Source organism: Nicotiana sylvestris, chromosome 1 (assembly GCF_000393655.2).
Source record: "Nicotiana sylvestris chromosome 1, ASM39365v2, whole genome shotgun sequence".
NCBI classification, from domain to species: Eukaryota; Viridiplantae; Streptophyta; class Magnoliopsida; order Solanales; family Solanaceae; genus Nicotiana; species Nicotiana sylvestris.
Window position 1 is genome coordinate 163,390,662 of NC_091057.1, and position 15,154 is coordinate 163,405,815.

Below are 15,154 nucleotides of genomic sequence, written 5' to 3' on the forward strand. Positions count from 1 at the left end.
GACTCGCAAATCTGGACGGAATCCAATCAGCAAATCAATCAGCAAAGAGCAACGTTGGAGAGAATCAAGCAAGCCTTAAGTTAAGGCACAAATCAGGGGCAACATCCCGGAAGATCGAAAGTTATGAGAAGATTGGTACGCGACTAAGTTTGGAAAGACAAACAATCAAGGAGCAAGTCTTCACTCGTATCTCTGCTGAAGGAAAGAAATCAAGGAGAAGCAACGACTTACTATCTTATTCTTGGAAAGAATCAATTTCTTTCCAAGGATCAAATCTCTTGGGTTGTCAAGCCTCTACCATCCATCAAAGTATTTATATCCCGCCTTAAACCCTAGTCTGATATACTTTGATCGAACCAAAATTACTCTCTTTATTCTACTACAAATAAACATTGTAGTTCACTAAGATCTGCTGTGTAACAAGTCAGGGAAAGAAAGAGAGCATAACACCGGTGAGACATTGTATCAAAAACGAGTGCTAGAGAAACTGTATGCAAATTCACTACAACTGTACTCGGAGAGACCCATTTACTAAAAGAGAACTCCTTGCAACTCAAGGAGACTGGACTAGGATTCACATTGAATCTAAACCAGTATAAAATCCTGGTGTCTTTAATTCCTGCATTTACTTTCTGCAATTTACTTTCTTTTACTATATCTGTTGAATTATCATATCTAGTTGACTACTCAATAAATTAGTCAACTAATAAGCGATTAAGTTTAAATATTTTCAATTCACCCCCCTCCCCTCTTGTACTTTCAATTGGTATCAGAGCTAGGCTCACATTTTACTTTTGCTTAACAGCTTGTGAGAAAAGATCATGGCAAATCAGGTTATCATAGGAGCTCTTTTTCAGGAAGGAACTTCACAAGTTAGACCACCATACTTCAATGGACAACATTTCTCTCACTGGAAAGTACGAATGAAAATCTTTGCTAAAACTTACGATGTCAAAGTTTAGAGAGTTATCAAAAAGGGAAACTATCCCCTACCAGCTAGCACTCCACCACTTGCTAACCCTGAAGATATAGATTCATACTCAAAGGAGCAACTGGAAGTAGTACAAGTGAAGAACAAGGCGAGAAATTTTCTTCATAACACTATAAGTGGTGAAGAATACGAGAAAATATCAAGTTGTGACACAGCCAAAGAGATGTGGGACAAACTTGAGGTCACCTATGAGGGAACCATCAAAGTAAAGGAAACACATATCAACATGCTGGTTCATGATTATGAACTTTTCTCAATGAAAGAAGGATAATCCATTGAAGAGATGTTTGCCAGGTTTAGCAAAATATTAGCGATTTAAAGGCGTTTGGCAAGCCCTACACTAATGGTGATCAAGTCAGAAAAATTCTCAGAAGTCTGTCAACCACTTGGTAGACCAAAGTAGTCACACTAGAATCTCAATACCTAAGCAAAATGTCCTATGATGAACTACGAGGAGAACTAATTGCCTTTGAAAGAACGCATCTCAAAAAGACAAATCAAGAGGAGAAAAAGAAAATAGTTGCATTCAAAACCTCTACTGAAATGGCTGAAAATGAAATTGATGATCCTGAAGCTCTGCAAGAAGAGATTGCTATGATGTCTAGAAATATGGATGGGCTAATGAGAAGATACAGGAACACAAAGAAAGGAAGATTTTCACCAAGACGATCCAGGCAATACAACGAACAGGATAAGAATGATGGAAAATGCTACGAATGTGAAAAATTTGGGCATATTCAAGTTGAATACCCAGAACTAAAGAGGAAGATCTCTAGAGGCTTCAACAAGAACAAATCCTTCAGAAGCTGGAGTGATGAGGATGACTCTGATCATGAAGAAATAGCAAATCTCTGCTTCATGACAATTCTGGAAAATGAAATGAACAAAACTTCAGGATGCTAGACAGATGAAGATGTTTCAAATGACGAGAATGAAAACTGTTTCATGGCATGAGGTGAAACTAGTGAGGTAAGATGTTATGATTGTGAAAGATGTATTGAATTGCAGGATATCCTTGATTCAACCTTGAAAGAGTCTCAAAAAATGATGAATGAACTTAAGAGACTCACTAGGGAGGTTAAAGACTGGAAACTCAAACAGAAGTATGTGAAATCGAAAAGGAAGTACTTCAAGAAGAGTTTGAGAATTTGCAAATACAGCTCAACAGCATGCGCAAATCCACCAGTCACAGTTCTGTTAGGTCAAACCAGACGACTTACAAGTCAACTAGAAAAGAACCTGCTAGAACCAAGTCGACTAGTTCCAATACCTATGAAAGACCTATAAGCGGGTCTGATGTTAAGTGTTATTACTGTAATAAAAGTGGGCATAAATATTCCTTTTGTCATTTTCGTAAATCAAATGTGTCAGGATGGGTTTGGAAATCAAAAAGTTCTGAACCTAGTAACACTAACCTTCCAGGACCCAGACAAGCTTGGGTACCTAAAAGAAAGTAATCATCTTGTCTTGCAGGAACACCACAGAGTAAGCTGCAAAGGAAAATGGTACCTAGACAGTGTGTGTTCCAGTCATATGACAGGTGACAAAAACCTATTCAAAGAAGTTACAAAAATCGATGGAGGAAGTGTTAAATTTGGGGATGATTCAAAGGGCAAAATAGTTGGTACTGGAATAATTCCCTTTAATAACAATTGTGACATTACTGAAGTTTATCTCGTCGATAGCCTCAACTACAACCTCTTGAGCATAAGTCAACTCTGCGACTCAGGATATGAGGTAAAGTTTAAGAAAACAGGATGTGCTATTGAAGACGAATCAGGTAAGATAATTCTTCCTGGAAAAAGGTATGGAAATGTTTATATACTTGATGGTTTTGAAAAGATAGATGGTCATATTTGCTTATCCTCTATGTCTAATGATCCATGGATATGGCATAGGAGACTTGGTCATGCTAGCATGCATTTGATAAAAAAAACTGTCCAAACATGAATTAGTTGTTGGTTTGCCCAAATTGAATTTTTCTAGAACTCATATTTGTGATGCATGTCAAATGGGTAAGCAAACTAGAAATTCTTTCAAAAATAAAGATATAGTGTCTACTTCAAAACCTTTGCAATTACTTCATATGGATTTATTCGGGCCTACTAGAACTGCTAGCATAGGATGAAAGAGGTATGCCTTTGTTATTGTTGATGATTATTCACGTTTCACTTGGGTAATCTTCTTGTCTCATAATGATGAAGCATTAAGAAATTTTGAAGTTTTCTGCAAAAGGGTTGAAAGAGAAAGGGGACATTTGATTTCAACAATTCAGAGTGACCGTGGAGGAGAATTTGAAAGCATAGCATTTGAAGATTTTTGTAATAATCAGGGATACACTCATAATTTTTCTGCACCACGCTCACCACAACAAAATGGGGTTGTGGAAAGAAAGAACAGAACCATCCAAGATATGGTAAGAACCATGCTACTAGAACACTCATTGCCAAACCACTTCTGGGCAGAAGGTGTAAGTACAACATGTCACAACCTCAACCGTTGCCTCATAAAGCCAATACTGAAGAAGACCCCATATGAACTTTGGAAAGGTAAATGTCCAAATATCAGTTACTTCCATCCCTTCGGGAGCAAATGCTTCATTCACAATAACAGTAAGGATAATCTTGGAAAGTTTGATCCAAGAAGTGACAAAGGTGTTTTTCTAGGTTATTCATTAAATAGAAGATCTTTTAGAGTCTATAATAAACGTACTTTATGTGTGGAAGAATTTGTACATGTTATATTCGATGAAAATAATCCCTTGGTCGAGAAAGGAATTATTGTAGGTGACGAAGATCAAACTCAAGAAGCTTAAGATAAAGGCGAATCACAAGAGTTGATTAATACACCGGCTGCGACTGAGTCAACTGGTGAAAATAGCAGCAATATGCCAGATCCAAAAATCGAGTCGACTACAAATGCAGTTCGTCCAAATGAATAGAGAAGCGAGCCTAAATATCCTCAGAAATTTATCATAGGAGATCCAAACGAAGGAATGAAAACCAGGGCAGCTCTCAAAAAGAAAGCAAACATTGCTTTGATCTCTCAAATTGAGCCAAAAAAGATAGAGGAAGCACTGAAAGATTCAAGATGGGTGCAAGCCATACAAGAGGAGTTAGATCAGTTCAGCAAGAATCAAGTATGGAAACTAATACCCAAACCTGATAATGTGTCTGTAATCGGAACAAATTGGGTGTTTAGGAACAAATTGAACGAAGATGGAAAGGTCATAAGAAATAAAGCTAGACTAGTTGCTCAGGGCTACTCATAACAGGAAGCAGTCGACTATGATGAAACTTTCGCCCCAGTAGCTCGTTTGGAATCTATACGAATTCTTCTGGCATACGCATCTTTTAAAGGTTTCAGGTTGTTGCAAATGGATGTTAAAAGCTCTTTTTAAAATGGATTCATCGATGAAAAAGTATTTGTGAAACAACCTCCAAGCTTTGAAGATTCAAAATTCCCATACCATGTATACAAGCTCACTAAATTACTGTATGGGTTGAAACAAGCTCCACGTGCCTGATATGATAGGCTAAGTACCTTTCTTGTTGATCATGGCTTTACAAGAGGTAAAATTGATACTACCCTGTTTATTAAACGATCATCATAAGGTAACCTCATTATTTAAATTTATGTTGATGACATTATATTTGGTAGTGCTAACCCTCTTATGTGCAAGGAATTTTCAAATCTTATGTAAAACGAATTTGAAATGAGTATGATGGGTGAGCTCACATTCTTCCTTGGGCTACAAATTCAACAATATGAAGAAGGAACCTTCATATGTCAGACCAAATACACAAAAGAGCTGATTCAAAAATTTGGTATAAGCAATGCAAAATCAATTGGCACTCCAATGAGCCCCTCTACGAATCTAGACAAAGATGAACATGGCACTCCTGTTGATGAAACCAAATATCGTGGAATGATTGGATCACTACTGTATCTGACAGCAAGTCAACCAGACATCATGTTCAGTGTATGTAAATGTGCCAGGTTTCAATCAACTCCCAAAGAGTCACATTTGACTACTGTAAAGAGAATCATTCGATATCTCACTGGAACTGTATCTCATGGATTATGGTATCCTCCCTCTAACTCTTTTAAATTAGAAAAGTTTTTAGATGCTGACCTTGCAGGTGATAAAGAGGATAGAAAAAGCACAAGCGGTACATGTCAATTACTAGGAAAGGCACTAATATCCTCGAATAGTAAAAAGATCGGTCGCATTGTCCACTACGGAAGCTGAATACATTGCTATTGGACAATGTTGCGCACAACTATTATGGATGTCTCGTCAATTGGGTGACTATGAACTTTCGTTTAAGCCTATACAATTTTTTTTTGACAATTCTAGTGCTATTTGTCTTTCGAAAAATCCTGTGCATCATTCTAGAGCAAAGCATATAGATATTAAGCATTATTTTATTAGAGATCATATTCTTAAGGGAGACATAGAAATATCTTTTGTTGGAACTTCTGCTCAACTAGCTGATATTTTTACTAAGTCTTTATTAGAAGAGAGATTTTGTACTTTAAGAAATTTACTTGGTATTATTTGCACTTCTAATAACTCTTAGGACCTATGTGCTCAGTTAATTTTATTTGCTATAATTGTCCTTTTCCCATGCTTTAATTATGCCTCCGTTTTTTCCCTCTCTTTTCACTTCTTTCACATCAGTTCGCAGTTCGAAGATGGAAAGCTAATCATCACGTCTTCTCAACTGACAACTTTTCCTTTCCTATACTCAACCGTCAAAACCCTCTTCTTAAGATAGAAAACCCCTTCAATCACTATCATCTTCATCTTTTCTCCAAAAGTTTCAATCAAAGCTCCTTCTCTACAATGGCGAAACACTCCAAAAATCCCCTCTACTTCCACCAGAAAGAGCACCCGTTCCAAAGCAAAAACCCCTTCTGCGCCCCCTGAACAAGTAGACCTAGGGTCTGATCACTCTGAAGGATTCGCCTCATCTCATGGAGATTTTTCTGAACACTCACAACTTCTAGGAGAAAAGGCTTTAGGCAAGCGACCCATGGAAGAACCCCCTATTTCGTCCACTCCAAAGAAATCAAAGGTTGATTTCTCTGCCTCTCTTGAATCTGACCTAAATTTCTGGGATTCCTCAAATATGGATCTTTTTATTGCTCTAAAAGACAAGCCCATTGCTCATGGAAGGGTTGTCGATCTTGATGACATGGAAGCCCTTAATTGTAAGGTCAAAAAACTTTTCGTTTATGAAGGGTGGGCAAAGTTCTTCTCTATTCCTCCGCCTAAGGTATATAAACCCCTGGTCAAAATATTTTATGCAAATATTCGTTTTAGTAAACCTGATAGGTTGGAATCTCTAGTGCTAGGTAAGCGCATTGTTCTTGATTGTGCCCTGTTTGACTCACTTTTCAGTGTCGTTGTTCTGATTTTCCTGCTTTGTTGAAAAACATCTCGCATGATGACTTCGAAATTACTTTTGACCAAGCCAAACAGTGTATTGTTGAGTGTATCTTTGAATCCCTTCCAAACCAACTAGGTCCTAGTGATGTCAGTTTCGAAACTCGGGTTCTGGCCCACATTGTGGCAACCACGTTGCTTTCCCGTACTGGCTCCTTTTCAACCTTCTCTCAAAGAGACACATTCTTTGTCTATTGCCTTGTAACCAAACTCAAAATCAAGTTTTCCTCCTGGGTTATCAATTTCATGATCGAGAGTGCTGAAGATCCTACTAGTCTATCATATGGCATGGCAATCACTCATATTCTGGAAGCCCATCAATTTTTCCTGTCCAACTATCCTTTCATCACTGTCTCCAAGTCCTACAATTCTAGAGCCTTTGCTAGTATGGGCTATGTGAATATCAAGGGCTCCTGGGTTAAGAAGAGAAAGAGTGAAGCAAAGCAGGCCCCTGTAGAACCCAAACCTTCATCCTCTGTTCCTTCACTTAATCTTGACAGTTCTGAGCTTAGTGAAAAGTTTCGTGCTATTAACTCTCAACTCTCTGAAATCAAGAACCTTCTCACAGCTACTCAGTCTACTGTTGGTGACATTCATGCTACTTCCAAAGAAACAGGGTCTGACGTGTCCAAAATTAGGGTTGTTGTTCTCAGAGTGAGGGAGAATGTTGTCAAAGCTTTCAGGGAGATTCATGATAGGTTGGATGGTGTGAGCGTCTCTGCGAATGCAAGCTTTGAACAGTTAAAGGAGGCCATCTGCAACACCCTTACCTATTTCCTGCGCCGCTAGTGTGGTTGTTTTAAGACAATTTGTTTTCTGTTGGTTTTGGGGTGTGTTTTCAGCCTTTGGATGACTTTTATTTTTTTGTTGTGCTGCTTTTGTGGGATGTCTTCCCAGCCGTTGAATATTCACTTTACCTCCTTAGTTTTAATGCTATCTCTTTAGTTCTCGTCTTATTCCCTTTTTGCTGATGACAAAAAGGGGGAGAAAATCTATATTGTCCAGGTAACATATGTATTTTTACAAGTACAACGGAATAGTCGACTTGGTCACAGTCTAGTCGACTGCATCCATTGAGGGGGAGTATCATGGACCAGTCAAGTCAACTGTATACATTGAGGGGGAGTAAAACACAGGGAAGTCGACTGGTGTTTACTTCTTTTTATTACTATATTATTTTGCCATCATCAAAAAGGAGGAGATTGCTAGATCCAGTTTTAATGATGCAAATAATATACATGTGCAGGAAATCAATTACAAGAAGTCAAGAAGATACCACAAGAATGCTGGAGTCAATCATGATATATAAGAGAAGAAATCAATTAGCAAAGATTACTATACAATCAGCAAATTCTGGACAACTAAGGAAAAGACTCGCAAATCTGGACGGAATCCAATCAGCAAATCAATCAGCAAAGAGCAACGTTAGAGAGAATCAAGCAAGCCTTACGTTAAGGCACAAATCAAGGGTAGTATCCCGGAAGATCGAAAGTTATGAGAAGATTGGTACGCGACTAAGTTTGGAAAGACAAACAATCAAGGAACAAGTCTTCACTCGTATCTCTGCTGAAGGAAGGAAATCAAGGAGAAGCAATGTCTTACTATCTTATTCTTGGAAAGAATCAATTTCTTTCCAAGGATCAAATCTCTTGGGTTGTTAAGCCTCTACCATCCATCAAAGTATTTATATCCCGCCTTAAACCCTAGTCTGATATACTTTGATCGAACCAAAATCACTCTCTTTATTCTACTGCAAACAAACATTGTAGTTCACTAAGATCTGCTGTGTAACAAGTCAGGGAAAGAAAGAGAGCATAACACTGGTGAGACATTGTATCAAAAACGAGTGCTAGAGAAACTGTGTGCAAATTCACTACAACTGTACTTGGAGAAACACATTTACTAAAAGAGAACTCCCTTGCAACCCAAAGGGACTGGACTAGGATTCACATTGAATCCGAACCAGTATAAAATTCTGGTGTCTTTAATTCCTGCATTTATTTTCTTTTACTATATATGTTGAATTATCATATCTAGTCGACTACTCAATAAATTAGTCAACTAATAAGCAATTAAGTTTAAATATTTACAATTCACCCCCTCTTGTACTTTCAATTTGATCAAGATAATTTTGGTTTTCTGTATCTTATCCTCGTGAAGAATCTTTGTGCAAGTTATCCATACTGAATCCGGTATAGAATTATACTAAAATTGGGATACACCAGCACACTTATACCAAAAATGTAATGTCTAACAAAATGTGATATAAATAATACAAAATTTTATGTTGGGATTATGTTCCTAATTGTAGTAACCAGACGACCCCTAAACTGCCACTCTAGTTCAGTTCCTAACCTTTTTTTATCTTTCTTTCAAATTATTTTACAATACTTGATTTTGACCAGCCAAGGAACATTTAATTCGGGCAAAATTAGAATGGTACTTTATATTATAGACATATGCTATGGTTTAAATTAACTGAAATTAAAATTGTATGCATTCTATTATGTTCCTATCAAATAACTTTTTTTGGGGCCAAAAGCTAGCATTTTACTATTAGTTTTGTTAAAAAAAAATGAAAAAAGGAACTAGGAATTGATTATAATTTACAAAAGGATGCGTACGTAGGCAATAATAAATTTATTTTTGAAAGAAATTTAAGGACGAGCTGTGATACAAGCAACAACGGCAACTAAATTTTTTATGTATCTCTGATGAAGTTATTGGTGACATACTGATAGTACATTTGCTCTTTAATACTCCAAAAGAGAACTATTGGTATTTTTATTTTTATTTCTTTAATTATTTATACATCGAAACTTTTAAACGAAAAATTGCAAGTTTTGATGAAGGAAATGTAAATATGTAATAATAGTTGTTGTTGTCTCCTTCTGGGTTTCAAAGAGTCTGTGGGGACCTTATGTTTGCCATCTAATAGTCCAAGAAGCTAAATATAGTAATGCTAATATTTTATCAACTCATTGCAACTTAGAAAGTAATACTGTACTTGATTTGTGCATAAATTTACTGGAAGATTTAGAAAAGGATGCAGAAAAGTTCAATTTAAAAAGCTAATAAATGCAAGAAAATTGACTTTGGTATCTTTGGTTGAGAGACAAATCCCTTAACGACGATATCCTAGATGTGTAAAATGTTTGTTAAAAAAAAATTAACTGAAACTCTTTTCATTCATAATCTTCTTTTACTAATTAGTCAAAACTTACTTAATATTATTACATAAAAATACGTTTGATTAGGCTGTCCTAGTCATTTGTAGGGTCTTGATCATAAACAGTAGCCCCTTTATCTGGAAAAATAATTAAGAGATCCAGAGAATATCAACTAAGTACATTTTTAAAACACAGTAGCATCTAGCAAAAACCAGTCTTTCTAGGCATATGATCTTCTAGATCCTAGTAGGGAGCGCTTCTTCCTTTAATGGGTCGTGAATCCGGATTAGTCAGGACTCCAAAATGGGTACCAGCAAATGAATCGGAAAAAAAAACAGTAGTATCTTACACTTTCTAGGCATATGATATTCTAGATCAGTGGCTCAGAAAAGCTAGAAAGCCCTACACATTAAGGTGTCATCAGATTCTGGATATGTATATCAGAAACCAGAATAACAGCGAGAAGTGAAAAATTAAAATATATCTTGACTGTCAATTACTAAAAGAGGTATCATATTCCTACAGAGCACATGGCCATCAAATGAGCCAATTCTATAGCATTTTCATAAAACTATAGTTCTTGTCTACTTTACTATAGTCAAGGATGAAACACCGAGACCCTAAACGCCTTCTTTACAGCAATATTACCAGAGGATTTGACATTGTACAACATGATATAAGATGCACTTTGTTTTGACAAGATAACCAGTGTACCACAAACTTGGCCTAAAATCTCCAAATTGTTAAAAGAGTGCAACTACAACTCCTAACTGGTTATATGCAACATTAATCTACAGAAGAAGCTGTGTCCTCCTTCCTTGTCTTCAGATTCTCCTTGTTCAGAATCAGTCCCATTTTTAGTCTCCAATAAGATGGGTCTGATACAAGAAAACATCTGAATGGGAATTTCTTATGGTACCTCTATGTTTGCCTTTTGTCATGACCTTGTTGCTGCTTCCGCAGAGACTGCAGATGCAGGGTTTATTGACACAGAAACAGCTTCGTTGCTGTTACTTACAGTACCCTGTGACTGTTCAGCAATAGGTAGCAGCCATTGCCTTGAATGCTCAACTGAAATCTCAGAACTATCAGAGTTTTGATCCCTGACGAGCATTGGAGGACGCCTTTGTTTGTTTTCAATAGATTCAGGCACAGAAAGTCGGCAAACTGGACAGGTAGACTGTTTTCTTAGCCATATATCAATGCATGAAAGATGAAAACTATGGCCACATTTGGGCATAATTCTCAGAACTTCGTTCTCCTGGTACTCCGATAAGCATATACTGCACCTGAAAATCAAATAGCATAACCTCATCAATGGATAAGCCTATCAAACTTAGGCATACCAATCAGAAAACACTTCATTTTAGTTACAACCTAGAAAAAGACTAGGTTGGATCAAGACAAGAGGAATTAGCAGCCTGACCAGTACAATTATATTTATTTATAACCAAAAAGAAGAATCAGGCCTATGGTTTCACTCAATCCCCTGTTTGAAAGTTCAACATAGACAAGGGGAAACCCCATAAAACACGATAGGGTGCACGCTTTTATCCTTATACCTATTCTCTACTAGCTTAGAGAAATAGTACATTGGAACATCCATCGCATTTATCTCTCCAAATGCATAAGATGAGAGTCAATAGCCAAAATGTCGTATGTAGCACACAGCTCAAACAAATTGTATGGGATTGCACTTACTGTGTATCTTCTGAGGAGGTGAAAGCCTCGCGGTGAAATTTCATGGTGGGAATTGCCGCAACCACAACTGAGTCAAGCCCGTTAATTCGATGCTCTGGCTGCCAGAATAGGTTTAAATTAGTGAATCTGCCGGGAATTTATAGGAATAACAACTTAAATCACAATTCATTCAGTTAACTGCTTAGAAGAGATATCATCAGTTTCAGTGAACAATGTGTGAAAAGAACAAATGTCAGCAGCCAAAATATCCACAATCAGCAAAAGACCCATATCAAACCGACTTTTCATAACAATTCAGCAAAAGCAGCAACTTAATTCAGATTTCAGAATGCAGCTAAAGACAACAGCAAATTTTGAAAGCAAAACAATGCAATCATGACAAGCACTCATACACACTCTTCACATTGACTATTCAATCTTGATTTTCTATCTTTCCTTCAGCTCCATCGATAGGCGTAGTGAGGTAGTCTATGATGCTATACTCTCCATTCTTTCTTTCCATTTATGATCATAAAAATCTTTTCTTAAACAAATCTCTGCAATACCAGCAAATCAAGATGGAACAAATATAAACCTTTGAATCCTAAATCATTCTACACAAAACCAAAACACTCAAGTCAACAAACGGACTATAATTAAAAAGTTGTCTTAACACAAAGCAAATGCTTTCCTGCCTATAAAATACAAATTAGGAAGCAAACAGCTAAAAGCAAGGGGGGGGGGGGGGTCACTGATTAAACAAAAATCAGAAAATTTTCTTCAATGGATCAACAAACATTGATTAGGAACAAAGAAAAAAGTAGTCTTTAAGTTTAAGCAAGCCTTACCATTTCAAGATCAATCCCTGATTCAATCTCAAACATTTGCCTTGATTGTCTCCTGCTTATCCTCCCACAAATCAGTCTAGTACACACAAACACAATAAAAGTTGCACTCATCCCAAAACCAATTATTGTGGTTATCAAATTCATTCCAGACCCAAACATCCCAACCCACTGTGTTACTCCTTCTTCTTCAACCAATTGTCACAATACAATGGATTTTTCAGTTCAAGAATGAGAGGACAAGCAAAATGAAGAACATCTGGTCAAAGAAAGAGCCAAAATGAGGAGCAAAAAAAAAAAATTTATATTTTTCGAAGACCAATTATTAGAGTAGGTCCACCTGAATAAAACAAAGCAATCGAGAGGGACTCAACAACTAAGGAAAGGAGTACAAATACCAACGCCCACAATGAGATTCACCTAAATATCCAAGATTTTTTTTTTCAAATAAATGAATTAACAAAAAGAAAAATTACAAAAAAATAAAATATTTAAGAACCCCATCTAAAAATTGAAATCCTAATCTCTTTGGGCGGACTCAAAGTTAAAGACTTAAGACCAAGAAGAGGGCCAGCATATATGGATAGTGTGGATGAGAAACGTAAGTAACTCTTTCTTTTCCTTTGGAATACTTCCTTCCTTGTACTTACATCTCAATGGGGTCCACTTCAGTTTGGGACCACAACCCCCCCACCCCACCCAAACCAACACCCTGGTTCTTGATAATTAATATATCAGACGGCTGAAAACAGTTTGAGAACTTTTAGTAGCCTAAAAGGGTAGAAGCTTTTAAGGGAAATGATGGAATTGAAAGTTCTCAATTGTAAAAAAAGGAAAGTGGATTCTGAAAGATTCCTTAGTGAAAGAATGACAGAGATTCTGAATTCTCTAGGTGATTTGCTCTCTGCCTTTACTTTCGGCCTTTATTGCTTTTTTTGCTTTACATAGTTGCTAAGTGTGTTACTACTTTAGGATAAAATTAATGCAATCTCTTTTGTGTCACTCATCTACCATTGACTTTAATTAGACCTTTCTAGTGGGAAGTGTCACTCTTTGTGGTGTGATCGTGGCCAGATTTCAGTAGTGAGTTTGAATCAGATTCACACCTAAATTGGGTTGGGCTCAGAATATGAATATCCATCCATTATGGACTGTTTGTTGCCTACTTGTCTACTTAAATTGAGGTTTTTGCATCTATACCCGATTTTGAGATCACAATTGAACCTATACCCACTTTGTAAAAAAAAAAAAAATTGTAAATCTACCCACTTTATGAGCAACTTCAGACTTACTAGGTCTGAAGTTTAAGAAAATAGTCCGACGTGAAAAAATTGCACTTCAGATGCACTTAAGGCCGAATAGGTATGAAATGCAACCAATGGTTTCGTGCACTTAAGACCAATAAATCTGAAGTGAAAAATTGCACTTCAGATGCACTTAAGGCCAAAAGGTCTGAAGTGCAATAAACATTTTCGTTCACTTAAGGCCAATAAGTTTGAAGTGAAAAATTGCACTTCAGATGCACTTAAAGCCAAATAGGTCTTAAGTGTAACCAATGGTTTCATGCACTTAAGGCCAAAAGGTCCAAAGTGCAACAAAAGTTTTGCTACACTTAAGGCCAATAAGTCTGAAGTGAAAAATTACACTTCAGATGCACTTAAGGCCAAAAGGTCTTAAGTGCAACAAACGTTTTGCTACACTTAATCTAAAGTGAAAATTTGCACTTCAGATGCACTCAAGGCCTAAAGGTGTGAAGTGCAACCTATATTTTTACACACTTAAAGCCAAATAGGTCTAAAGTGCAAATTGCCAGAAATAGAAATTTGTTCTTCGACTTATGACAATCCAATATATGATTTAATACTTAAATCTATTCCAAATGAACTCAAATTTGAAACATAACCTCCAAATATCATAAGGAACAAACCTCAATTATCAATTTGTCAAAACAACATAAATCTAACGAACTCATTTTGCAATTAAGAAAAAGAAGAAGAAGAAGAAATCCTAAGCAATAGTAAAAAATAAAGTGTCATAATAGCTCACCACTGTAAAATATCATAAACAATTTTAAAACAAACACCATATAAAATCACTGTCAAGAAGAAGAAGAGGAAGAAGAAGGAGAAAGATGCCCAAAGTTATTTAAAAAGTGGGTATAAATTAAAACTTTTAAAAAAAATGAATATAAGTTAAATAGGAGCGAGGGCCGTGCAATTTTTCCACTTAAATGTGAGGCATAAATTATTACACGATACATATGCATCTTATTCGGTTGTACTTATTGGAAAAAATAGATATGAATTTAAGACAATTTAAGACAAAAAGTAAGATAGTTGTTTACCAGGCAGACTTGGAAAATTGTCACTTTTATAAGTTGGCTATTCGACATCCATCATTATTATATATTGTCACTACTCCTTTAATTATGTCTTAATTTAGTTATTTGCTTTTCCTTTGGTATGACTAGTAAAGGAGGAGTTCAAAGTTCAAATTACTAGGTGTTTAAGAGCTTGTTTGGATGATTGTTATGTATTGTTTCATAATGTATCAGTATAGTGTTGTGTTATACTGTATTGTTTTGATGTAGATAATATTTGAATAAATTATATTGTTTGCCTCCGTTTCATTCACCAACAATATAAAGAATAAATTATCAATATTATAAATAAAAAGTAAGGTACGAGGTAATATTATTATATAAAAAGGTAGGATAAAAGATAAAATAATATTTTTTAATAATAAAAAAGAGCAAGATGAGAGAGAGGGGAAAAAAGGAAACAACGCGACCACATCAAATCGATCATTCCATAAAGTGGCACTTTTCGTCGTTACGCAACGATGGATTTACCAATATGATACTATAAAATTTAAATAACAGTCAAAATAAACATTGTATTTAAAAGTAACAATGCGATATTTAAAAGTAACAATGCGGTACAATATAACAGGTAACAATAATCCAAACAAGATGTAAATATGTAGTGAAATAAGCAAAAACTTGTATTTGACTTTC

General features: G+C 36.1%; 2 protein-coding genes across 2 annotated transcripts; one reads left to right on the forward strand and one right to left on the reverse strand.

Moving 5' to 3' along the window:
- The first annotated feature begins 821 nt into the window (after positions 1 to 821).
- Positions 822 to 1,262, forward strand: LOC104230359 (uncharacterized). The gene is made up of 2 exons (XM_009783142.1): positions 822 to 917; positions 963 to 1,262. Exons 1-2 carry the CDS (start codon positions 822 to 824, stop codon positions 1,260 to 1,262), a joined length of 396 nt encoding a protein of 131 aa, XP_009781444.1.
- An 8,817-nt stretch (positions 1,263 to 10,079) lies between these two features.
- On the reverse strand, positions 10,080 to 12,756 carry LOC104230357 (RING-H2 finger protein ATL67-like). The gene is made up of 3 exons (XM_009783140.2): positions 12,142 to 12,756; positions 11,315 to 11,412; positions 10,080 to 10,902 (listed from the first exon to the last, which is right to left on the reverse strand). Exons 1-3 carry the CDS (start codon positions 12,298 to 12,300, stop codon positions 10,551 to 10,553), a joined length of 609 nt encoding a protein of 202 aa, XP_009781442.1. The 5' UTR covers positions 12,301 to 12,756; the 3' UTR covers positions 10,080 to 10,550.
- Positions 12,757 to 15,154: the final 2,398 nt, after the last annotated feature.